The following is a 27281-nucleotide window of genomic DNA, read 5'->3' on the forward strand; positions in this document are numbered from 1 at the left end:
CGCCCCATCCAGCCTGGACAAGAGGTTCTTCAACCTCGAGTCAAGCTTCTGCGACTTACTTAATTCTCCCGGGTAAATGACCCCATCGTTGGCCTGGCCTCTTCGTCGTCCCCAGTGATCCTCTAGAGGCCCTAAAGCCCGAGGACTAGAGGTCTGAGCTCGCCCTCCGTAGGGCTCATCAAGCAGACACCTGGGCCATTAGATCAGCCACTGCCGCCTCCTTCTTCACCAGATTTCTATCCGGTGACTTCGTCAACTGAAGCAGCACGTCTCCCCCTCCAACACTAGGGCTCAACAGGACGTAGCAAAATTGATGGCCGCGGCAGAGTTCTCCGCCGATGCCACCTACCATGCGGTTAAGTTTTCCACACAAGCAATAACAACCCACGTCATAGCTCGCCGCCTGCTCTGGCTCAAGCACTGGCAGGCGGACATAAAAAACAAGGTTAAGCTGGCCACGCCCCCCATAAAGGGGGGACAAAATATTGGGTTCTGCTTTGGACCCCTTGCTTTCTGAAACCCGAAGCAAGAAAAAATTTCTCCCTCCTCTTTTTCGGAGGTCAGAATCTAGAGCCCCTCAGCCATTTCGGAGAGGTTCCTCCCGTCCCTTCTACCAGTCCCCCTTCCCGCCCAGGTACCCTAGGCCATTCCTTCCGGCCATTCCAGCCCCAGGACCAAACCGATCCGGGTGACAGGAACAGGAGGGGCAGCGGCTACAGGCACCCCTCCAGGGGTTCAGGAGGGAAGCCCTTCCGGCGTAGATAGATCCCGTCCCTCCCTTCCCATCGGCGGCCGCCTCTGGCACCTCGCCGACCGATGGGACCCCTCCACTTCTGATGCTTGGGTCCGTGATACTGTTAGACTTGGTCTCACGCTTGAGTTCCAGCGCGCCCCTCCTGACTTCTTCATGGCATCCCCCCTCAAGGGACCCCTCCAAACGCAACCTAATGGATTCAGCAATCCGTCATCTCCTCACCATACAGGCCATTCAACCCGTCCCACCATCCCAGCGGTGGACAGGGGTTCTATTCTCACCTCTTCGTGGTCCCTAAATCCTCTGGTGGATGGAGGGCCATTCTGGACCTGAAACGTCTTAACCATTATTTGGTTTATCGCAGTTTCAAGATGCACACCCTACAGTCCATCTTACTCAGCATCCGGCAGGGGGATTGGCTATCCTCCATAGACCTTTCCGAGACATACCTCACATCCCTATCCGGCCCTCCCATTTCAAATTCCTCAGGTTCTGCTACAACCATCGCCACTTCCAATATGTGGCCCTTCCCTTTGGGCTGGCCTCGGCCCGGGAACCTTCACCAAGGGCCTCGCGGCCCTGGCGGCCCACCTCAGGAACCTCCCGGTCCGCCTCCATTGTTATCTGGATGACATCCTCATCCTCTCTCCCTCCAAAACCCACGCAGAGAGGCATTTTAGAGCTACTCTCTCAGCCCTCCAAGACCATGGCTTCCTAGTTAATTGGCAAAGAGCCAACTGTCACCATCTACACGGATCACCCCCTTGGGGGCCGTCATTGACTCAGTTCAGGGTAAAGTTTTCCTTTCCTCGGAGAGATTCCTTAGCATCCAGGAAGCCATCAAACATATCAGGTGATCAAGGAAGGTAACAATTTTAGGATTGTCTAAATTACTGGGTAAATGGTCTCTTGTATTTCCATTGTTCCATGGGCCCGTTTACACTCTAGATCCCTACAGTGTTTCCTGCTCCCGTTCCAGCGGGCCGGCAGAAGCAATTCAAAGGCCTCAGTCAAGGTGCCTTCAAGGGTCCTCACGTCTCTCCTCTGGTGGACCCGTCCCACCATCAACAAGGGCCATTTCTTCAAGGAGCCCCAACGCCTCACCCTCACCACAGACGCCAGCCTGTCCGGATGGGCGCCCACATCCACTCCCTCTGAACACAGGGCAGATGGTCACAGGTAGACCGGGAATACAGTATAAACGGGTTGGAACTCCGCGCGATCCACTTGGCCCTGCGCAATTTCCTCCCACACGTATGCGGGCGGCATGTCCTCATACCCACGGACAACGTCACCGCCAAGGCTCACGTCAACCAACAGGGGGCACCCAGTCCATCTGTTTGATGAGAGAGGCCGAGCACCTTGCCGTTAGGCGGAGCGCAACCTCCTCTCCCTCAAAGCCGAACACATCTCAGGGGACTCAAACTCTCAAGCGGATTGGCTAAGCAGGACCACGGTCGACCAGTCCGAGTGGCGCATCCACCCGTTACTGTTCAGGGGGCGACCAGGATGTTCGGTCTTCCATTGGTGGATCTCTTCGCCTCCCGCTCAACACACAACTACCCAGGTTTTTCTCCAGGTACCCCTCCCACGGGGCCGAGAATTACTGACGCCCTCCGTGTCCCTGGCACACAGGGCTCCGATATGCATTCCCTCCACTAGCCCTGCTTCCCAGAGTCATCCAGAGGCTTATCTCCGAGAGAGCGGAGCTGATTCTAGGGGCCCCCTCTGGCCCAGGCGCCCTTGATTTGCGGACCTCCGCAACTTGCCGGTGGCCCCTCCTGGAAAATTCCTTCCAACAGGATATCCTTCTCCCAGGGGCCCCTCCGACACCCGGACCCTCAGTGGCTCCAGTTAGCCGTTTGGAGGTTGAGCGGGAGCGTTTTGAAAAAGCGAACACTTTTCTGACCAGGTTATTACTACCATTTTAGCTGCCAGGCGGCCTTCAACAACCCGTATATACGACGCCACTTGGAATAGCTTCTGCAAGTGGTGCCATAGTCTCCAGGTCAACCCGATTTCACCTCCCATCGCTCAAGTCTTGGAGCTTCTCCAAGAGGGCTTGAGGAAAGGGTTTCTACAAACACCTTGCAGCGTCAGGTCGCAGCTCTCTCAACGGTCATTGCCTGTGATAATCTGGGTTCCCTCTCCCACCACCCTCGTATTCGGACATTCCTCAGAGGAGCCACCAACTTGTCCACCAACCGTACATCGATATCCTACCTGGGATCTTGATAGGGTCCTGGTGTCCCTCACTAAACATCCCTTTGAGCCCCTCAGGGAGGCCTCACCCCAGTTCTTAACGTTCAAAGTCGTGTTCCTGGTGGCTATTACTTCGCCCGCCGAATATCAGAGCTTGCAGCCTTGTCGGTAAGGAAGGACCTTTGCATCTTCCATGCCGACCGGGTGGTCCTCCGACCGGATCCCACCTTCCTGCCCAAGGTCATCTCGGCCTTCCATAGGGCTCAGGAACTCACACTCCCGAACTTCTGCCCCAATCCCTCTCGGGGAAGGGAGCAGCTTTGGCACACCCTGGACGTTAGGCGGGCCCTATGCGTTTACATTAAACGTACTCAGCCCTTCCGGAGATCAGAATCCTTATTTCTTCCAGCCCAATTCACTAGGCCATAAGGTGTCCCCGTCTATCACCGGCCGCTGGATTACGGCTACTATTGCCAAGGCCTATTTGTCCCAGGCCCTGCCAGTGCCAGGGGATCACAGCGCACTCCACCAGAAGTGCAGCCACCTCGGCAGCTTGGGCCACTCAGGCTCCAATTTCCGACATTTGTAGGGCAGCCACTTGGGCATCCCCATCTCCTCTCATTAGACACTATAAGATAGACACGTTTGCCTCGGCGGAGGCTTCGTTTGGTAGACGAGTCCTTCAGCAAGTCTTTAGGGAACCTCAGAGGTTGCAGGGCCAGACGGAGTCCCCCCGTGGGACAGCCAAGCTTTGGTATGTCCCACACACTGGATGATCCGAACGGCTCTCAGGAGAATGGGCGTTGGTTCTTACCTGACACGCCATTTCTCTGAGGCCGTGAGGATCATCCAGCCCCTGCTTTAGATTTGCCGTCTGGTGGGAACTTGTTTCGCCAATGAACTCTTTAGCATAGGAGGATGGGAGAGCGACCTTCCTTCACTCTCGTCTTGCGCAAACTGGGGAACGCATAGGGAGCCACGTGACGGAGGGCGGGCGTTCCTCAGTAATTAAGCTCAGCCTACAACGACGCAGACTGGAGCACCTCCCACACACTGGATGATCCTCACGGCCTCAGAAAAATGGCGTGTCAGGTAAGAACCAACGCCCATTCTTCTGTGGTATGAAATCATATGTTGCATCTGTATGTGGGTTTTTGCTGTCTCTTTGAGCTCCTATTGTACGTGTTTGTATGTATGTTTGCATGGGAAAGTACAGGACACCTGCATACATTCAGTCAGATCATCAGAGGCGCTTAGAATGGAGGAGTCTGCAGCTCTTACCAAGGGCCTCTCACACTGGGGGCATTGAGGGATTTTTTTTTCCTGAAAAATTGGATTTGACTCATTTTCAAATTCAAACTTTCTTTTACTGACACCAAATTTGAAACAGATTTGTTTAAGTTTTGGAGAGCTATCCTGATGACAGTACTAAGCCCCTTTATGTAATTTATTTCCAATGGTGTATTGTGTTAGTAAGAATAAAATATCTGAAAAAAGAAAGAATTAATGCAAAATTACCATTGAAAGTCCTTGTTTCCTTTTTTTCCAACAATATAGCTTGGTTCCTTTCCCATTAGCAATGTAACAGTCTTGAAGGACCCCTTCATAAAAATTAAAAAAAATATAAAAATTTAATATAATTCATTTTTAACCCACACAGTCCATGTTTTACAACATTTACAGCAACAGCAAAGCAGCAGGTTGGCAGCTGAGTTGCAACCCAGTCATTTTTGACAGCAAAATGGGTGGCATATAAAAATAATAAAACATACATTTCCAAAATTTGTACTAAAATTGTGAAACGCTCAAGTTCAAAAATGTGTGTGTACTTTTTTTAACCATGCAGAAGCCCTAGCAATTTCTTATGGAACTCCAATTCAGAAAGGCTGAATTGACCTACATGTCATTGTGCTATAGGACAATATGCAAATAGTGTTTAGATCCTTTATATGCAAACATGTTTAGATCCTTTATAATAGTATAGATGGGCAGCCCATGGAACATGTGTGGCATTTTGTATGACTTATATATCATGATTCCCTGCAAATAAGATCTACCCCCAAAATAAGACCTAGCCTAATTTTTAAACATGCACCTAATATAAGCCCTACCCAAAAATAAGCCTCAGTGAAGGGTTGGGCATGGCCAGCACAGGAGGCAGTGAGCATGCCTGTCCAAGCAGGTGAGTTGTTTACCTGTTCAAGCAGCAGGCAGAGGCGGGGGAGACACACAGTCTGGATGCACTGCACAGGCTATAAAACCCGAGAGTCAATGGGCTGGAGTGTGACCGGCTGCAGGAGGCTTGTCTTCTCATAGCAGCACCGGCAGCAGATGGAGGCAGAGGCACTGGGGGGGGGGAGGCAGGTGGTCTGGATGCGCTGCACAGGCCGTGGGAAAGCCAAGAGTTGGTGGGTCGGAGCAGGAAGCCATGGAAGACTCATCTTCACATCTCGGCTTGCCTGCATCCCAGATGGTGCATCAGGATTGCCTGCCTCCCATCTGCTGCTGGTGCCGCAGATGAGCCTCCTATGGCTGGCTGGCCACTCCACCCCACCAACTCTTAGCTTTTCCGCAGCCCATGCAGCACATCCAAATCACCTGCCTTCTCCCTCCCCCAGTGTCTCTGCCTCCATCTGCTGCTTGGATTGAGAATAAACTCATCTGCTCTGCACAGGCTCCGCTGCCCCAGAATGCACCATCCAAGGGATTGGAGGGCTGCAGCTACTGCCAGATACCATTGGTGCCTGCATACTTGCCGGCACTTGTGTGCGCGCCCGAGGGATAGGGCGCCCAAATGAGCTGATCACTCTAAAATCGTGTTTCCTGAAAAATAAGCCCTAGTGCTCATTTTGGAGCCCCAAAAATATAAGACTGGGTCTTATTTTGGGGAAAACATGGTATGACCAAGAATTTTTCTTTTCCAACTGATTATCAAAAATAAATGGTAAGTGCAAAGTTGCTATTCAGAGTTAGGAAAACGTCTGTTTCCTCTTTTCCCAGCAAGATAGCTTGGTTCCATTCCCATTTATCAGTGTAACTTAAAATCTTAAATAAGGTCATGAGTGTTCCAAGCAAACTCTCCATTTCAATTCAGTGCTCAGAGACAAAGTCCATCCAAGTAAGAATTTATTTTAAAAAATCATATTGGCACATCTGGGAAAATATGAATCTGAATTCCCGTATTTTCCCCTGCTATATTAAATTCACACCCAGTCCCTTTTCTGATGACCCTCAAGTCACACTCTCCAATCCACTTCCATTCTGAACTCTTATTTTCTTATTTTTTTTATTTGTCAATTGCTTACAAGATAATAGGTATAAGTAAAACATAGTTATGAATACATGGATACATATAAGAATAATAAAAGAAACAATAGGACAGGGACGGTAGGCACGTTGGTAGGCTTATGCACGCCCGCTACAGACCACTTAGGAAAGGGGTGAGGTCAATAGTAAACAGTCTAATGTTAAAGTTTTGGGGGTTTGGGAAAAAAAACACCACAGAGTCAGGTACAGTATTCCAGACATTGACCAGTCTGTTGCTGAAGTCGTATTTCCTGCAATCAAGTTTGGTGCGATTAACCTTGAGTTTGTATCTATTGTTTGCTCTTGTGTTGTTATGGTTAAAGCTGAAGTATTCATTGACAGGAAGGACCTTGCAATGTATGATTTTATATACTATAAAATCGGACCGAAGGCAGCGTAGTTCTAGGTTTTCTAGGTCTAGAATTTCGAGTCTGGTGGCATAAGGTATTCTGCAACAAGTAGAGGAGTGGAGAACTCTTCTTGTGAAATATTTCTGGACTTTCTCAACTGTGTTAATATCAGCTACGTAATGTGGGTTCCAGACTGATGAGCTGTATTCGAGTATTGGTCTAGCAAATGTTTTGTATGCTCTAGTTATTAGTGTAATATTACCAGAGAAAAAGCTACGTAAGATTAGGTTAACAACTCTTAATGCCTTTTTGGCTATGTGGTTACAGTGGGCTCTAGCACTTAAATCATTAAAGATGAGTACTCCAAGATCCTTGACAGAGTTTGGATCATCAAAAGGTCTTGACTATTTAGCCTGTATTTTATTTTCTGATTTTTTTTTGCCAGTATGTAGGACAGAGCATTTATTTGTTGAGATTTGAAGTTGCTATTTGTTTGACCATTCTGATACATAGTCAAGGTCTTTTTGAAGGGTAGCAGTATTGTCTGTGGTGTTGAATAACTTTACATCATCAGCAAAGAGAATGCAGTTGCTCTTGATATGAACACAGAGGTCATTTATGTAGAGTATGAAAAGAGTTGGTCCTAGAACACTGCCTTGGGGGACACCACTGTTGACAGGTAACTCCTGCCAAGTCCGGTCACTCCCTTCCAAACTCCAGCTACTTGGCCTTGGACTCAGGCAAAAGAATGTTGTTGTGGCTATCCTCCCTTCTCACTTTACTTTCATTCCCATCCTCCCTTGTGACGACCCCAAATTCGATTCAAGATGGATGGGTGCTGACAGGGGAGATGGGAGTTAAAGACTTCCATTTCTGTTTCTAATGCACTGCAGTATCACTAACATCTTATTACTAAAATCAGTGGAAAACAAGAGGCTCTCCTAATGATCCCTATGAGGAAGATAGATTATGCATGTTCTATTGATTCGACACACAGGGCAAGCAAAATTAAAAGGAAGTCCTTAGGTTACAATAGAAACTGGGACTAAAATTTCCATTTCTAGGTCATGTCATAAACAGTGATGTCATGTGATCACATTGTTTAGTGACAGCAATCATGGTAGTCCCAGTTGCTGTCATTAAGCAAAGGCCACATGGGTCATTAAGTAGGGACCACACATGATTACAACATAAAAAGAGGCATTGAAAGTTTTGTTTTAGTTTACTTTATTGTCATTGCACCTTGTACAATGAAATCAAACACCATCTTCAGTGCATATCATGACCATGAAAATAAACACAAACACACATTCTTCACCCTCCACACATTGAACTGAAAACCCCCAACACCACACCAACACTGCACTGTACAGCAGAATTCAAAAAAGCTACTGCCCTGGGATAGAAGCTGTTTTTCAGCCTAGTTGTCCTTGTTTTTATTATTCTGTACCGTCTGCCAGATGGTAATAGTTCAAAAAAAGGGTTCCCAGGATGAGATGGATCTTTGAGAATGTTTTGAACTTTCTTAAGGCAGCGGGAGCTATAAAGCTCTTCCAAAGAGGGGATAGGGCAACCAATGATCTTCTGGGCAATGACGTTAACCCTCTGGAGTGCTTTCTTATCTGCCACTGTGCAATTGGCAAACCATACAGAGGTGCAGTATGTTAAAATGCTCTCTATGGTGCAGTGGTAGAAGGTCACCAGCAGTTTTTCATTCAGTTGTTTTCTGAGAAGTCTCAGGTAGTATAATCTCTGCTGGGCCCTTTTGACCAGTGCTGCAATGTGAGCACCCTAGGTCAGGTCCTCTTTTATGGTAACACCCAGAAACTTAAAACTGGCCACTTGCTCCACTCGGTCTCCATTGATAAGCAAGGGCTGGATGTCTGATCTGTTCCTTCTATAATCCACTATAAGCTCCTTGGTCTTATTGGTGTTGAGGAACAAGTTATTGTCTCCACACCATGAAACCAACCGGTCCACCTCATCTCGGTAGGCAGACTCATCCTCCCCGGAGATAAGTCCCACCACTATTATATCATCTGCAAATTTAGCAATAGTATTACTAGCGTGAATGGGAATGCAGTCATGCCCATAAAGAGTATAGAGTAAGGGACTCAACACACAACCCTGTGGTGTACCAGTGTTAAGAATAAGGGCGGTATGATTACCTAATCTGACCCTCTGTGAGTGGCCAGACAGGAAATCTATAATCCAAAGGCAGATTGAATTAGAAAGCCCAAGGTCTAGAAGTTTAGACTTCTGGAGGAATTCTGTGGAAGAATTGTGTTAAACGCAGAACTAAAATCCACAAAAAGCATACTCACATACCCCCCCTACTGTTCTAGATGAGTCAGAGCAGTGTGAAGAGTGATGGCTATAGCGTCCTCTGTAGATCTATTTTTTCTGTATGCAAACTGGTGTTTATCAAATGGAAGACCAGAAATGATGTGCTGGCAGACCAATTTCTCAAAGCACTTCATGATGATAGGAGTGAGTGCCACTGGTCTGTAATTGTTGAGGTTATTGATAGGGAACTTCTTTGGCAGCGGAACAGTGGTGGAAGCCTTCAAACAAGATGGAATAGTGAACTGGGATAAAGACCGATCGAAGATCCTGGTAAAGACTCCAGCCAACTGTTCAGCACAGTCTTTAAGCACTCGGCCAGGGATACCATCAGGACCCGCAGTCTTTCTAGGGTCCACAGCCCTCAGAATCCTCCTCACCTCCTGTTCCTCCACAATGAGGTGGGGTTGCAATTGGCTGGTGGTTGTATTTTATCTGTCTCTGATGTCTCCACTTCAAAGCGAGCAAAGAAATGATTCAGTTCCTCTGCCAATGAAGCATCCCCCTCAGCAGGGATGACATTGGTCAGTTGATGGTTTGTAATTTGTTGAATCCCTCGCCACATCTGCCTCATGTTATTGCTATAAAAATTATCCTCAGTCTTCCTCTTATAATCAGTCTTGGCCTTCCAAATACCTTTCTTCAGATTAGCTCTGGCAACACTGTATCTTGCCCCATCACCGGACCTAAAGGCCTTGGTCCTGTCACACAAGAGGCGCTGGACTTCCTTGGTCATCCAGGGTTTCTGATTGGGATAGATCCTAATACATTTATCTACAGTGATAGTATCTGTGCAGTGCTTGATATAGCACAGAACAGTTGCAGTGTGCACCTCTAGGTCAAGGTGGTAAAAGATGTCCCAATTTGTGTTTTCAAAACAATCCTGAAGTTGTTGGGAAGCATCTTCTGGCCAAGATTTCACTGTCTTTATTATAGGCAGAGCCCGTCTCCTAAGAGGGATGAACGCTGGTGCTAAAATCAGTGACATATGGTCTGATTATCCCAAATGTAATTGTATAACCTTATAGCCATGTTTGATGTTGGTATATACTTTGTCCAATATGTTTGCTCCTCTAATAGCACACTTAACATGCTGATAGAATTTAGGGAGCACTGCTTCTAAATCAGCTTGATTAAAGTCCCCCGCTATGAAATGCACAGCATCAGGATACTTATTCTGCTGATTACTAACAATGTTATACAGGAATCCCAAAGCTATGGTAGTATTGGCATCAGGTGGGACATAGACTGCAGTAATCAAAACCACGTTGAATTCCCGCGGAAGATATATGGGTCTACATTTAAGAGTCATATACTCCAGATCCATGGAGCAGTGGCTGTCTACAGTCTTTGTATTAGCTTTTGTTCACATAAAGGCTTAAACCTCCCCCTTTGATCTTGCCAGAATCTCTACTCTTGTCCTGCCGGTGAGCTATGTAGCCTTCCAGTTCAACAGCTGCATCTGAAATGAGTGAATGAAGCCAAGTTTCTGTGATTAGCAAAACACAGCAGTTCTTGATGAATTTAGTCTTTGCAATCTGTAGCCTTAATTCTTCCATTTTGTTAGTCAGAGATCTTGCATTGGTAAGAAATATACTTGGAATTGAAAGCTTGTGTGGAAACTTACTCAGCCTAAAGAAAACCCCAGCACTGCATCCTCTCTTCCTGTTCCTCTTTCTCCGCCTCTTCCTCCTTCCTACAGGGATAGTGATCCATGGCTCCCCCAGGGGCCTAGCTGCCTTCTTCAGTATGTTATGAGAATATATAAAATCATCCGTAATAGCCTTTTCACATTTCAGTCCAATTTGTAACAAGGCTTGCCAACTATAGATGTTCCTTGTCCCACAGGATTCAATCAAGGAAAGGATCCAAAACACACACAGAATCATACACACCCTACACTGAAAGAAGGAGCCATTAGCCACAGTATCCATCCATCTTGAAAACCGTTTTTCATCAGGCAAGCAGGCTGGTAGATGAGAGCTGCAGGTGGGCAATATGGAGTACGTATGGGCAGGGTGATGCCCTGCACACAGGCACTATGGAGGCTGCAGGTGAATGTTACAGAGTGTGATGGGTGTATGCCATGGGTCACCACTGTGGAGTATGAGCAAGTGGGTGCTACAGAGTGTAAGCAGGCACTATGGAATATGAGATCCCCATGCTATCCATGGGCTTCTCAGGAGAAAAAGCAGTGGGAACAGAATCAACTTGCAACCTCCTGCATCCCCCCCTCTTCCTCATTGACTTTGCTTGTGGGAAGCCAGATGGTGGGAAGATCACGGATGGTGGTCATGCAACTGTGGGAAAGTGCAAACATTGTGATTGCAAGCCTGTTGCCAATACTGGAATCGTAATCACATTCCACAGGCATGCTGCAGTGTACAGAATTTCGAAGATTGGTCATAAATCCCCTTCCATTCAACCCCATTGTGACTTGGAACAATCCCTGAATCAGCGGTCATAATTTGAAGACTACCTGTACCAGTATATATTCATGGAGAACATGCATTTAATGCAGAAGCTCCAGTCTTAGCACCTCTCAAATAGAAGGACTGGAAAAGGCTTCTGGATCAACACTAGAGATCTATTTCCATTTCAAGTTAGATGTTTTTGTATAAGATTGCCCAAAGACCTTGCTTGGCATTAAATCTTTTGAGATTGCTAAAATCTTGGAAACCTTAACAATTTGTATGAAATTTTAAACAACTTTAAAGGATGGCTATCATGCAGTGTTGTCTTGGAACTTTCTGAACTCTGAATAAAGGGTTGAAAACAAGAAAGAGGGGAGACAAATACGCCAGTACTGCACTATTGTTGCATTCCTGGTACCAGATATGCCAAAAGTGAATAATTGATCCCTATAAAAAGATTGATTCACCTGCTTTATCTATATTGGTGCCCCCCAGAGAGTGTGCATGTCAATTTCCAATTGTCCCTGAACTCAGCAAAATAATTATTTATTACTTAGAGGAATTTATCCAGCAGAACTTGTAGGTACATACCAAAGTACACTAACATATGCAATTTTATCATTTTATGCTGGGCTGGAGATGGGGTGGGATTGAATATAGAAGTAGAAGCATTTAGTTTCAGGAAGCTCTTAGACTTGAATTTAACATTATTTGGAGAAAGTTAAAAGAAAAAAAATTGAAATAAATAAAATAGAACTATTTGAGGAAATTTGGGCAGAATGTTCAAGTCTTCCTTCATTCTTCCTCCAGCTATGGTTACAAAAGGACTAATTCATTACAAATAACAGATTTTACCAATTTACCACAGATCTGCAAAGTGTCCAAAATTCCTGACACTTTAATTCCAAACATGGAAGCAATTAGTTGACTTTCTTATAACAGCAAAGAGATGTCCTGAAAATCCTGGAACTAATTCCACATTACAGCCCAAAACATATGTTATGAACATGTTCTTATCCACCAAGAGTTAAACTGGATATTATGAAGACTTTACTTGCTGGGATATAATCAAGAGAATATACTGCTTATTGTGAAGGAAAAAATCATTCTAATCCATGCAGATAACTTTATGAATTTCAGAATTTCAATGGTGGCAGCAGTAGGATAAGCCCAGTATGAGTTAGGATTTCATCTTTAGAATTGCATCTACAATAGCAAAACAATCTTAACCACCTGTTCAGAATATTTTCTGAGATGCTAAATATTTACAGTTAAAATTATATATTGATTGTAAGATCAAAATACACTAATTTCAAAAAGACCTGGCATTAATCCACACAAAAAAATATTAAAGAACAGTATTCTAGTTATTGGGTAAATATATCATGCCAGCTTTATTTCCTTTCAACTTCTTTATAAAGGAATTTATAAAGGAAAAGGAATCCCAATACTTTCAAAATGTTATTGAGTATGAAATTTCAGCTACAGCAACAGCATTCAAATCAAAGAGTTAAATACAATCTATTTAAATAAACTGCTATAAAGCACTCAGTTGTATATTTGATTGAATTTAAGTTATATAATTAGAATGAAATAACACATGCAATTAATAAAATGTTTCTTTCAGGTCTGTTCGCTGGTTGGACAGATGTATTGCAGCACACAGCAAACCTAACCAGCAGAATTTATTTGCTATTATTCAGGGTGGGCTGGATCCTATCCTTCGAAACAAATGTCTAGAAGGTAAGGTCACTTTTATTTTGAAACTGGGCAATTCCAGCTGTTTTAAACAGCCACTAATTCAGAACAAACTACAAGGGAATTAGAATGACCTAAAAGCCTCATCTGTGATTCTGATTGTGATACAGGCTAAACTCTGAGGCTTTTCAATTATCTCCTGGCCATTTGTTTGCCAAAATGGTTTGTAAAACTTACAACAATATATAGATAATAAGCTTTAGATACACTAATGTCCTTCATCTGTCTCTTTTTCTTCCCATCACCTGCTAGAGATGACTAAACGAGATGTGCCAGGTTTTGCTATTGGAGGTCTCAGTGGTGGTGAGGCCAAAGATCACTTCTGGAGGATGGTAGCCCTCAGCACAAAACATCTCCCAAGGAACAAGCCTCGCTACCTAATGGGAGTTGGGTAGGAACAAACAAACCATATTATTAAATGGAACAAGGATAACCACCTTTTGCAGTTGCTCATCTGATGCATGTTTCTTATCTCTGTTCTGCTCAAAGTTATGCTACTGATCTGGTGGTGTGTGTAGCCCTGGGCTGTGACATGTTTGATTGTGTCTATCCCACAAGGACAGCAGTAAGTATATGCATCAACTTGGGAGGGAGTGGTCAGTTGATGCAAAGAAACAGATTGGCATTGAAAGACTGTGAAATGAGGGGGAATTTTGTAGATATTTTAAATACTCACCCCCTAGGGAACCAGTGTTGTTTTCAGTGGTATCTCTGAAATATGTGGGCCTCTTTTCATTTCCAGCGCTTTGGTTCAGCTTTGGTTCCTTGGGGCTCCCTACAGCTGAAGAACAAGCAATATGCTAAGGATTTCCGACCCATTGATGAAAACTGTACTTGCCCTACCTGCCAGAGGTTTGTGTGCTTGGGTTGGAGTGGATTTTTAAACAAATAGGAATGGCAAAAAGAACTTAATAAAATTAAGGGAAAAATTAAATTCATATCCTCATTTAGTCACAAAACTCAAAACATAATCTTTATCAGCTACATATGCTTTCTCAAACCAATTGATCTCAACCAGTGATATGAAGATAAATATGGTGACATCATTCTGAGTGGGATAAAAATGCAATAAAACATTTAATTTAGAATTGTCTTCAGTTTGACAATTCCAGCTACCTTGTCTAAAATTTTCTTTGACTTCTCTACGGTACACAACAATCTTTGCATTCTTCCTCTTTTATTGAGTTAATGGCCACAGAAGTGCATCTGGATTCTCCATCTTGTAAAAGTATTGATATCTGAATTGTCTGATATAACTTCACTCGGCTGATACTAGGCCTATTTTCTGTATTTTACCTTGTTATTGTAAAGAAACAAAAACATTATCCTGTTATTCTCTAGCTCTTGATGTATCAAAAGTCTTCCATAAACCTCAGGTTATAAGAGGATTTCCTTGTTTATTTGTGTCTTAACAGATATAGTCGAGCTTTCTTGAATGCTCTCTATCCTATTGATTCAGCTGCCAAGCACCACATTACCATCCATAATATTGTGTACCAGGTCAGTCTGTTCATAGGCCATAAAACGTCTGCTTAAATGGGCAACAGTATAGCTCATTGTACAGTACAGTACAGTTCATTGTAGGGACTGTGGCATAGGGGTAGTGAAATAGGGATAAGAAAAAAAGTGCAGTGGTTAGAATGCTATATCGCAGGCTGACTGTGCCCACTGCCAGAAGTTCAATCCTGACCAGCTCAAAGTTGACTCAGCCTTCCATCCTTCTGAGGTCAGTAAAATGAGGACCCAGATTGTTGGAAGCAATATGTTGACTCTGTAAATCACTTAGGGATGTCAAGCACTATGAAGCAGTATGTAAGTCTAATTGCTAAGTTGGCCTTTCTATCTTTTACCATAACTTTATCGAGGTAGGTTGAAAGTTTTTTTCTCTTGCTCACTTTTTAAATTCCAAACTCTATTCTCTTAAGTTCCATGACATTTGCCTATACAATCATAATCATTTTCTTAACTAATTTTGGGAAGAAAAATGGTTCTGTCATTCTTATTTTTCTGTAAGAAGAGATGGAAACTATTACTCCCTATATTCCCTTTCATAACAACAAATGCATAATGTAGGATAAAGCAGGAAGCAATTATTCTGTATTTCATTTGACAGTGGAGCAATTCTTCTGTATGTACTTTTACCATTAAGGCATATGCTTTATTTATTTATATTTACCCATTATTATTTTTACAAATAACTCAAGGTGGCGAATATAGCTAATACTCCATCTTCCTATTTTCTCCACAACAGCAATCATGTAAGGGTTGATTGGACTGAGGGAGAGTGACTGGGCCAAGATCACCCAGCTGACTTTCATACCAAAGGAGGAGCTAGAACTCACAGTCTCCTGGTTTCTAGTCTGATAATATATCACTAGACCAAACTGGCTCTATATAGATATAAGTCAGATGAGTAGGCAGTAGACATGCCAGGATGTTTCCTGTTAGAGAAAATGTGCTGTTGGGATGCTTCTTGAGCATTTCTTCTAGATCAGTGATTCTCAGTCTCACTGGCTGGGGAATTCTGGGAGCTGAAGTTTACACATCTTAAAATTGCCAAGGTTTATAGAATATGCCTTCTATTTGCATTCTTCTCCTTCAGAGAGATTGCCTAGTACATGCTGTCTCCCATGTGAGCATAGCACTGGATAATCCAGCATGAGTAGCCAGTAGTAATAGAGAAAGAGATTTCTTTAGAAGCTATTGAAGATTTGAAGGATAGAGACCTCAGATTAGGCAACAAGGGCTGTCCATAGCAAATGATTCTTGGAGGCCTTTATCCATGTTCTACAGCAGTGTTCCCTAGCCTTTCTGGATAGACAGCCTACAGGGACGGGGGGGGGGGGGGGCAGGAACCTTTATGCCCACGTGCATGAATGGAGCTGCAAGTGCATGTGCGATGCTCACGGCAATGCTAGCACAAGTAGGGGTGAGCATGGGCACGCATATGCTGGCCAGCCATTCATGCGGCCCAGTCCCATTAGGTCATGGACCACAGACCCCTGCTCTACAGTCTCTAACTTACCTATTGGTTAGCTAGTTTAGTTTATCATTGTTTATTCTTCCCATTCCCAATATTTTTATTTCTGTATAGTACCTATTCTTTTTTTCCCTCCAGATGAACCTGATGCATTCAATCCGCGAAAGTATAACTGAGCAAAAGTTTCCACAGTTTGTTCAGAATTTCATGAAGACGATGTATGGGAACTCCAGCAGCTATCCCAAGTGGGCTATGGAGGCCCTAGCCTCAGTTGAAATTAACCTGCAGTAAGACATCAAGAAACACTCTGGACTTTCCTTGGGTTTGGTTCCCCTTTCATTGTCTGGCTCAGCCTTGCTTTCCAGAACAATTACTTGGGTAGTGATAAAACTTGAAAATTTCTTTCTTTCCAAGGAGTGGTGGAGAAAAGTTGAGTTCCTTGTCTGGTAATCTATCACAATGGTCTTGTCACAGTGGTCAGAGTTTAAATTAAAGATGTCTAGAAGTTCTTTGGTGTATCTTTTTTGTAGTTCTAGCTAATATTTTAAACTTCTCATTAAATTTTCTAAAATTTATTTATCCTGGCTAAATGGTTTGTTTGAATGTGTAAAAGAATCTCAGTACATACTGTTTAAAATTTATAAGCTTAACTTTGCATCATTGACCTTGGGCTGTTGTAAAACTTTATTTAATGATAAAGGAAAATTTGAAGAAGAGTTCGGATTTCAAAATTAAGCTCATTTTCATGTTCTGCGGGGTGGGAAACATTGAACATCCACATGATATTCGGATGCTAGCTTTTCCTGAGAAGTTATCACAAGGCATATCTCAAAATGGAAGGTCCAACTCAATTTAGCAGCAATGCTGCACAACTTTTGAAGAAGAGTTCGGATTTCAAAACTAAGCTCATTTTCATGTTCGGCGGGGTGGGAAACATTGAACATCCACATGATATACGGATGCTAGCTTTTCCTGAGAAGTTATCACAAGGCATATATCAAAATGGAAGTTCCAACTCAGAAACTTCCGGTTTGTCGGCTTCGCCAGCGGCAGGGATTTGCGATCCTGCGCGATCCCTGCGGCGCTAGCCGTCTTGGTGTCTCCGATCCTGACGGATCTGGAGGCTAAGGCTGCCCTGCAGAGGCAGCCAAAGATAGGGGGAGCTGGTGAGGGGTTTGGGGGTGTTGCAGACCCCCTCTCCAGTCAGCAAAACCCCCTTTCTCAAGGCGGTCGAGTGGCGGTCTGTAATGGCCGCCACAAAGAAGCCGGCAGCTGGGTAAGACTGAGCAGGAGGAAGAGAGGAGAAAGTTTCAGAGAAAGTTTTTTGGCTGACCCAGGATTTTAAGAGACGTCTAATCCTGAAAAATATGACTTCTTGAACGATACTTTGTTTTCAGAGAATTTCAAGCGGCAAAATTGAGGTGCTGAAATGGAAAGTTTACTCTCCTTCCCTATGGAATCAACAAATGGCCATTGAGAAACCTGTTGTTTTTTATAAAAGGTAAAAACTTGGCTTCTTGTTATAAATGGGAAGGGAGAGGACAAAAAAATATTAAGATCTTGCTGGAGGAGATGCCTTGAAGATCTTGAGACTAGAAATTAATTGCAACAAGGCTTTAAAATACAGACTGGGCTTTTTTTCTTTTCCTTTTTACTGATACCACCCCAGGAAGATAAAGTGAGAACTTTGTGCTTTGTCTGGACTGATTGATGTCTCTGGGACTTTGGGGAATTGTTTTAACTTTTGAAACATCTTGGTTGCTTTAAGAAGAAGAACAAAGAAAAGATTTACAATGGCTTTACCTGTTGATGAACTTAGAAAGGAATATGGAGAAATAAAGAAAGAAAGCAAGGACGCTGTGAAAGAAGCCTTCCTTTTTTTAGAAATGGCGCTTGCTATTTATCAGCAAACACAACAACAGATGGAGGAAATAGAAGAAGAAGAAGAAGAAGAAGAAGAAGAAGAAGAAGAAGAAGAAGAAGAAGAAGAAGAAGAAGAAGAAGAAGAAGAAGAAGAAGAAGAAGAAGACGCCATCTTCAATGAATCTAAAAATTTAATTAAGAGAGAAAAGAGAAAGAAAGGAAGGAAAATGAAGGACTTAAGACTTTAAAAACACTTAAGAAAGAGAAAAATAAGATGCAAAATCAACTCAATGTTACTAAGCAAAAGGAAAAAGGAATACAACAGAGAGGGGAAGCTAAAAAGGCGGAGGTTAGTAGAGGGGAGGGTAAAAGGCCAGGTGGGATAAGAAAGGAAGGGAAAAGGGAGGAAAAAGCCACAAAGGTATGAAACAAGATGGGGAAAAAGGAATTTTTTTAGGGATAAAGGGTAATGTATAATTTCTTTAAAAAAGAAGATTCTGCAAGGTACATAAGATGGTATTGTAGTACTTGTATTAGAAATAGAAAACTAGAATGTTATAAGAATTAATAAAAGACCAAAATATTGAAATGTTTAGTAATGACAGATTTTAAAATTTAACAAAATATTAAAAGGAATGTTTAAAATACTGAGTTTAATTAAAAAGTTTAATTTATTGTTTTGATTTTACTATAAACTCATTATTGTAGCACTTGTCCTTTGAAATAGACAATTGGAATGTTATAAGATTTAACATTTAGATTTATTATTTAATTATATTAATTATTATGGACTTATTATTTTTTTTTCTCTTTTTAAAGGTTAGTAGGTAGAATATACTAAGCAGAATCAGATTGGGTACTAGGCGTTATTTTAAATATTAATTTAGGGGGAGGATAGAAAGACATCATACTCTGATCAGTGATTTCAGGAGAAATCCTTTCTTTTTCTTACTGTAGGGAATGAGATAAATGGATAATTTGGAAAGAATGGACAAAAAATACAAATACAATGATTTAAATTAAAATGAATTAAATAAAATAGAAATAAGAAGCGTGAAAAGCGGGAGAAGTTATATAGAAGATATAGAATGGTAAATAAGATAGGTAATGGTATATAAGATGAGCACGAATTTAATTGAAGTCCATACAAAGGCTTTTCCTGTGGAGTTATCCCAAGGCCTATCTCAAAGTGGCGAAAGAACTGAATGTATAGGAAAGAACTCAATTTTATAGGTATCCATAACTTTTGAATCTGACCTCGGATTTCAAAATTAAGCTCATTTTCATGTTCCTCAGGGTGGAATACATTCAAAAACGACATGGTTTTCGTGGCGAGCTTTTCCTGTGGAGTTATCCCAAGGCCTATCTCAAAGTGGCGAAAGAACTGAATGTATAGGAAAGAACTCAATTTTATAGGTATCCATAACTTTTGAATCTGACCTCGGATTTCAAAATTAAGCTCATTTTCATGTTCCTCGGGTGGAATACATTCAAAAACGACATGGTTTTCGTGGGCGAGCTTTTCCTGTGGAGTTATCCCAAGGCCTATCTCAAAGTGGCGAAAGAACTGAATGTATAGGAAAGAACTCAATTTTATAGGTATCCATAACTTTTGAATCTGACCTCGGATTTCAAAATTAAGCTCATTTTCATGTTCCTCGGGGTGGAATACATTCAAAAAACGACATGGTTTTCGTGGGCGAGCTTTTCCTGTGGAGTTATCCCAAGGCCTATCTCAAAGTGGCGAAAAGAACTGAATGTATAGGAAAGAACTCAATTTTATAGGTATCCATAACTTTTGAATCTGACCTCGGATTTCAAAATTAAGCTCATTTTCATGTTCCTCGGGGTGGAATACATTCAAAAAAACGACATGGTTTTCGTGGGCGAGCTTTTCCTGTGGAGTTATCCCAAGGCCTATCTCAAAGTGGCGAAAGAACTGAATGTATAGGAAAGAACTCAATTTTATAGGTATCCATAACTTTTGAATCTGACCTCGGATTTCAAAATTAAGCTCATTTTCATGTTCCTCGGGTGGAATACATTCAAAAACGACATGGTTTTCGTGGGCGAGCTTTTCCTGTGGAGTTATCCCAAGGCCTATCTCAAAGTGGCGAAAGAACTGAATGTATAGGAAAGAACTCAATTTTATAGGTATCCATAACTTTTGAATCTGACCTCGGATTTCAAAATTAAGCTCATTTTCATGTTCCTCGGGTGGAATACATTCAAAAACGACATGGTTTTCGTGGGGAGCTTTCCTGTGGAGTTATCCCAAGGCCTATCTCAAAGTGGCGAAAGAACTGAATGTATAGGAAAGAACTCAATTTTATAGGTATCCATAACTTTTGAATCTGACCTCGGATTTCAAAATTAAGCTCATTTTCATGTTCCTCGGGGTGGAATACATTCAAAAAACGACATGGTTTTCGTGGGCGAGCTTTCCCTGTGGAGTTATCCCAAGGCCTATCTCAAAGTGGCGAAAGAACTGAATGTATAGGAAAGAACTCAATTTTATAGGTATCCATAACTTTTGAATCTGACCTCGGTTTCAAAATTAAGCTCATTTTCATGTTCCTCGGGATGGAATACATTCAAAAAACGACATGGTTTTCGTGGGCGAGCTTTTCCTGTGGAGTTATCCCAAGGCCTATCTCAAAGTGGCGAAAGAACTGAATGTATAGGAAAGAACTCAATTTATAGGTATCCATAACTTTTGAATCTGACCTCGGATTTCAAAATTAAGCTCATTTTCATGTTCCTCGGGGTGGAATACATTCAAAAACGACATGGTTTTCGTGGGCGAGCTTTTCCTGTGGAGTTATCCCAAGGCCTATCTCAAAGTGGCGAAAGAACTGAATGTATAGGAAAGAACTCAATTTATAGGTATCCATAACTTTTGAATCTGACCTCGGATTTCAAAATTAAGCTCATTTTCATGTTCCTCGGGGTGGAATACATTCAAAAACGACATGGTTTTCGTGGGCGAGCTTTTCCTGTGGAGTTATCCCAAGGCCTATCTCAAAGTGGCGAAAGAACTGAATGTATAGGAAAGAACTCAATTTATAGGTATCCATAACTTTTGAATCTGACCTCGGATTTCAAAATTAAGCTCATTTTCATGTTCCTCGGGGTGGAATACATTCAAAAAGCGACATGGTTTTCGTGGGCGAGCTTTCCCTGTGGAGTTATCCCAAGGCCTATCTCAAAGTGGCGAAAGAACTGAATGTATAGGAAAGAACTCAATTTATAGGTATCCATAACTTTTGAATCTGACCTCGGATTTCAAAATTAAGCTCATTTTCATGTTCCTCGGGGTGGAATACATTCAAAAAACGACATGGTTTTCGTGGGCGAGCTTTCCCTGTGGAGTTATCCCAAGGCCTATCTCAAAGTGGCGAAAGAACTGAATGTATAGGAAAGAACTCAATTTTATAGGTATCCATAACTTTTGAATCTGACCTCGGATTTCAAAATTAAGCTCGTTTTCATGTTCCTCGGGGTGGAATGCATTCAAAAAACGACATGGTTTTCGTGGGCGAGCTTTTCCTGTGGAGTTACCCAAGGCCTATCTCAAAGTGGCGAAAGAACTGAATGTATAGGAAAGAACTCAATTTATAGGTACCCATAACTTTTGAATCTGACCTCGGATTTCAAAATTAAGCTCATTTTCATGTTCCTCGGGGTAGAATACATTCAAAAAGCGACATGGTTTTCGTAGGCGAGCTTTCCTGTGGAGTTATCCCAAGGCCTATCTCAAAGTGGCGAAAGAACTGAATGTATAGGAAAGAACTCAATTTATAGGTATACATAACTTTTGAATCTGACCTCGGATTTCAAAATTAAGCTCATTTTCATGTTCCTCGGGGTGGAATACATTCAAAAAGCGACATGGTTTTCGTGGGTGAGCTTTCCTGTGGAGTTATCCCAAGGCCTATCTCAAAGTGGCGAAAGAACTGAATGTATAGGAAAGAACTCAATTTATAGGTATCCATAACTTTTGAATCTGACCTCGGATTTCAAAATTAAGCTCATTTTCATGTTCCTCGGGGTGGAATACATTCAAAAAATGACATGGTTTTCGTGGGCGAGCTTTCCCTGTGGAGTTATCCCAAGGCCTATCTCAACGTGGCGAAAGAACTGAATGTATAGGAAAGAACTCAATTTATAGGTATCCATAACTTTTGAATCTGACCTCGGATTTAAAAATTAAGCTCATTTTCATGTTCCTCGGGGTGGAATACATTCAAAAAACGACATGGTTTTCGTGGGCAAGCTTTCCCTGTGCAGTTATCCCAAGGCCTATCTCAACGTGGCGAAAGAACTGAATGTATAGGAAAGAACTCAATTTATAGGTATCCATAACTTTTGAATCTGACCTCGGATTTCAAAATTAAGCTCATTTTCATGTTCCTCGGGGTGGAATACATTCAAAAAACGACATGGTTTTCGTGGGCGAGCTTTCCCTGTGGAGTTATCCTAAGGCCTATCTCAAAGTGGCGAAAGAACTGAATGTATAGGAAAGAACTCAATGTATAGGTATCCATAACTTTTGAATCTGACCTCGGATTTCAAAATTAAGCTCATTTTCATGTTCCTCGGGGTGGAATACATTCAAAAAACGACATAGTTTTCGTGGGCGAGCTTTTCCTGTGGAGTTATCCCAAGGCCTATCTCAAAGTGGCGAAAGAACTGAATGTATAGGAAAGAACTCAATTTTATAGGTATCCATAACTTTTGAATCTGACCTCGGATTTCAAAATTAAGCGCATTTTCATGTTCCTCGGGGTGGAATACATTCAAAAAACCACATGGTTTTCGTGGGCGAACTTTTCCTGTGGAGTTATCCCAAGTCATATCTCAGAATGGCGAAAGAACTGAATGTATAGGAAAGAACTCAATTTAATAGGTATCCATAACTTTTGAATCTGACCTCGGATTTCAAAATTAAGCTCATTTTCATGTTCCTCGGGGTGGAATACATTCAAAAAACGACATGGTTTTCGTGGGCGAGCTTTCCCTGTGGAGTTATCCCAAGGCCTATCTCAAAGTGGCGAAAGAACTGAATGTATAGGAAAGAACTCAATTTATAGGTATCCATAACTTTTGAATCTGACCTCGGATTTCAAAATTAAGCTCATTTTCATGTTCCTCGGGGTGGAATACATTCAAAAAACGACATGGTTTTCGTGGGCGAGCTTTCCCTGTGGAGTTATCCCAAGGCCTATCTCAAAGTGGCGAAAGAACTGAATGTATAGGAAAGAATTCAATTTTATAGGTATCCATAACTTTTGAATCTGACCTCGGATTTCAAAATTAAGGTCATTTTCATGTTCCTCGGGGTGGAATACATTCAAAAAACGACATGGTTTTCCTGGGCGAGCTTTTCCTGTGGAGTTATCCCAAGGCCTATCTCAAAGTGGCGAAAGAACTGAATGTATAGGAAAGAACTCAATTTTATAGGTATCCATAACTTTTGAATCTGACCTCGGATTTCAAAATTAAGCTCATTTTCATGTTCCTCGGGGTGGAATACATTCAAAAAAACGACATGGTTTTCATGGGCGAGCTTTTCCTGTGGAGTTATCCCAAGGCCTATCTCAAAGTGGCGAAAGAACTGAATGTATAGGAAAGAACTCAATTTTATAGGTATCCATAACTTTTGAATCTGACCTCGGATTTCAAAATTAAGCTCATTTTCATGTTCCTCGGGGTGGAATACATTCAAAAAAACGACATGGTTTTCGTGGGCGAGCTTTCCCTGTGGAGTTATCCCAAGGCCTATCTCAAAGTGGCGAAAAGAACTGAATGTATAGGAAAGAACTCAATTTTATAGGTATCCATAACTTTTGAATCTGACCTCGGATTTCAAAATTAAGCTCATTTTCATGTTCCTCGGGGTGGAATACATTCAAAAAACGACATGGTTTTCGTGGGCGAGCTTTTCCTGTGGAGTTATCCCAAGGCCTATCTCAAAGTGGCGAAAGAACTGAATGTATAGGAAAGAGCTCAATATTATAGGTATCCATAACTTTTGAATCTGACCTCGGATTTCAAAATTAAGCTCATTTTCATGTTCCACGGGGTGGAATACATTCAAAAAACGACATGGTTTTCGTGGGCGAGCTTTCCCTGTGGAGTTATCCCAAGGCCTATCTCAAAGTGGCGAAAGAACTGAATGTATAGGAAAGAACTCAATTTACAGGTATACATAACTTTTGAATCTGACCTCGGATTTCAAAATTAAGCTCGTTTTCATGTTCCTCGGGGTGGAATACATTCAAAAAACGACATGGTTTTTGTGGGCGAGCTTTCCCTGTGGAGTTATCCCAAGGCCTATCTCAAAGTGGCGAAAGAACTGAATGTATAGGAAAGAACTCAAATTTACAGGTATACATAACTTTTGAATCTGACCTCGGATTTCAAAATTAAGCTCGTTTTCATGTTCCTCGGGGTGGAATACATTCAAAAAAACGACATGGTTTTCGTGGGCGAGCTTTTCCTGTGGAGTTATCCCAAGGCCTATCTCAAAGTGGCGAAAGAACTGAATGTATAGGAAAGAACTCAAATTTACAGGTATGCATAACTTTTGAATCTGACCTCGGATTTCAAAATTAAGCTCGTTTTCATGTTCCTCGGGGTGGAATACATTCAAAAAAACGACATGGTTTTCGTGGGCGAGCTTTTCCTGTGGAGTTATCCCAAGGCCTATCTCAAAGTGGCGAAAGAACTGAATGTATAGGAAAGAACTCAAATTTACAGGTATGCATAACTTTTGAATCTGACCTCGGATTTCAAAATTAAGCTCGTTTTCATGTTCCTCGGGGTGGAATACATTCAAAAAACGACATGGTTTTCGTGGCGAGCTTTTCCTGTGGAGTTATCCCAAGGCCTATCTCAAAGTGGCGAAAGAACTGAATGTATAGGAAAGAACTCAATTTACAGGTATACATAACTTTTGAATCTGACCTCGGATTTCAAAATTAAGCTCGTTTTCATGTTCCTCGGGGTGGAATACATTCAAAAAACGACATGGTTTTTGTGGGCGAGCTTTTCCTGTGGAGTTATCCCAAGGCCTATCTCAAAGTGGCGAAAGAACTGAATGTATAGGAAAGAACTCAAATTTACAGGTATACATAACTTTTGAATCTGACCTCGGATTTCAAAATTAAGCTCGTTTTCATGTTCCTCGGGGTGGAATACATTCAAAAAGCGACATGGTTTTCGTGGCGAGCTTTTCCTGTGGAGTTATCCCAAGGCCTATCTCAAAGTGGCGAAATAACTGAATGTATAGGAAAGAACTCAAATTTACAGGTATACATAACTTTTGAATCTGACCTCGGATTTCAAAATTAAGCTCGTTTTCATGTTCCTCGGGGTGGAATACATTCAAAAAACAACATGGTTTTCGTGGTGAGCTTTTCCTGTGGAGTTATCCCAAGGCCTATCTCAAAGTGGCGAAAGAACTGAATGTATAGGAAAGAACTCAAATTTACAGGTATGCATAACTTTTGAATCTGACCTCGGATTTCAAAATTAAGCTCGTTTTCATGTTCCTCGGGGTGGAATACATTCAAAAAACGACATGGTTTTCGTGGGCGAGCTTTTCCTGTGGAGTTATCCCAAGGCCTATCTCAAAGTGGCGAAAGAACTGAATGTATAGGAAAGAACTCAAATTTACAGGTATGCATAACTTTTGAATCTGACCTCGGATTTCAAAATTAAGCTCGTTTTCATGTTCCTCGGGGTGGAATACATTCAAAAAACGACATGGTTTTCGTGGGCGAGCTTTTCCTGTGGAGTTATCCCAAGGCCTATCTCAAAGTGGCGAAAGAACTGAATGTATAGGAAAGAACTCAAATTTACAGGTATGCATAACTTTTGAATCTGACCTCGGATTTCAAAATTAAGCTCGTTTTCATGTTCCTCGGGGTGGAATACATTCAAAAAACGACATGGTTTTCGGTGGGCGAGCTTTTCCTGTGGAGTTATCCCAAGGCCTATCTCAAAGTGGCGAAAGAACTGAATGTATAGGAAAGAACTCAAATTTACAGGTATGCATAACTTTTGAATCTGACCTCGGATTTCAAAATTAAGCTCGTTTTCATGTTCCTCGGGGTGGAATACATTCAAAAAAACGACATGGTTTTCGTGGGCGAGCTTTCCCTGTGGAGTTATCCCAAGGCCTATCTCAAAGTGGCGAAAGAACTGAATGTATAGGAAAGAACTCAATTTACAGGTATACATAACTTTTGAATCTGACCTCGGATTTCAAAATTAAGCTCGTTTTCATGTTCCTCGGGGTGGAATACATTCAAAAAACGACATGGTTTTCGTGGGCGAGCTTTTCCTGTGGAGTTATCCCAAGGCCTATCTCAAAGTGGTGAAAGAACTGAATGTATAGGAAAGAACTCAAATTTACAGGTATACATAACTTTTGAATCTGACCTCGGATTTCAAAATTAAGCTCGTTTTCATGTTCCTCGGGGTGGAATACATTCAAAAAACGACATGGTTTTCGTGGGCGAGCTTTTCCTGTGGAGTTATCCCAAGGCCTATCTCAAAGTGGCGAAATAACTGAATGTATAGGAAAGAACTCAAATTTACAGGTATACATAACTTTTGAATCTGACCTCGGATTTCAAAATTAAGCTCATTTTCATGTTCCTCGGGGTGGAATACATTCAAAAAACGACATGGTTTTCGTGGGCGAGTTTTTCCTGTGGAGTTATCCCAAGGCCTATCTCAAAGTGGCGAAAGAACTGAATGTATAGGAAAGAACTCAATTTACAGGTATACATAACTTTTGAATCTGACCTCGGATTTCAAACCCTAACCCTAACCCTAACCCTAACCCTAACCCTAACCCTAACCCTAACCCTAACCCTAACCCTAACCCTAACCCTAACCATAACTGATTGTATAGGAAAGAACTCAATTTATAGGTATACATAACTTTTGAATCTGACCTCGGATTTCAAAATTAAGCTCATTTTCATGTTCCTCGGGGTGGAATACATTCAAAAAACCACATGGTTTTCGTGGGCGAGCTTTTCCTGTGGAGTTATCCCAAGGCCTATCTCAAAGTGGCGAAAGAACTGAATGTATAGGAAAGAACTCAAATTTACAGGTATGCATAACTTTTGAATCTGACCTCGGATTTCAAAATTAAGCTCATTTTCATGTTCCTCGGGGTGGAATACATTCAAAAAACGACATGGTTTTCGGTAGGCGAGCTTTTCCTGTGGAGTTATCCCAAGGCCTATCTCAAAGTGGCGAAAGAACTGAATGTATAGGAAAGAACTCAAATT

At 42.1% G+C, this 27281-nt stretch overlaps 1 protein-coding gene across 3 annotated transcripts in view; it reads left to right on the forward strand.

Moving 5' to 3' along the window:
* Nucleotides 1-16823, forward strand: part of QTRT1 (queuine tRNA-ribosyltransferase catalytic subunit 1) — a 51931-nt gene extending 35108 nt beyond the window's left edge. For 2 of the 3 annotated variants that reach the window (XM_087947040.1, XM_026688809.2), the window contains 6 exons: nucleotides 12997-13112; nucleotides 13380-13518; nucleotides 13617-13692; nucleotides 13870-13979; nucleotides 14543-14627; nucleotides 16246-16823. In XM_087947040.1, coding sequence (XP_087803166.1) covers nucleotides 12997-13112; nucleotides 13380-13518; nucleotides 13617-13692; nucleotides 13870-13979; nucleotides 14543-14627; nucleotides 16246-16398 — 679 coding nt within the window. In that variant the 3' untranslated portion in view covers nucleotides 16399-16823. The remainder of the gene's footprint in view (nucleotides 1-12996; nucleotides 13113-13379; nucleotides 13519-13616; nucleotides 13693-13869; nucleotides 13980-14542; nucleotides 14628-16245) is intronic. The other variant, XM_087947041.1, reaches the window with a different exon arrangement.
* The last annotated feature ends 10458 nt before the right edge of the window (nucleotides 16824-27281 follow it).

The sequence above is a fragment of the Notechis scutatus genome, chromosome Z (genome assembly GCF_049901735.1).
Source record: "Notechis scutatus isolate UNSWTSFEM ecotype Mainland chromosome Z, rNotScu1.2, whole genome shotgun sequence".
In the NCBI taxonomy this organism is placed as follows: domain Eukaryota; kingdom Metazoa; phylum Chordata; class Lepidosauria; order Squamata; family Elapidae; genus Notechis; species Notechis scutatus.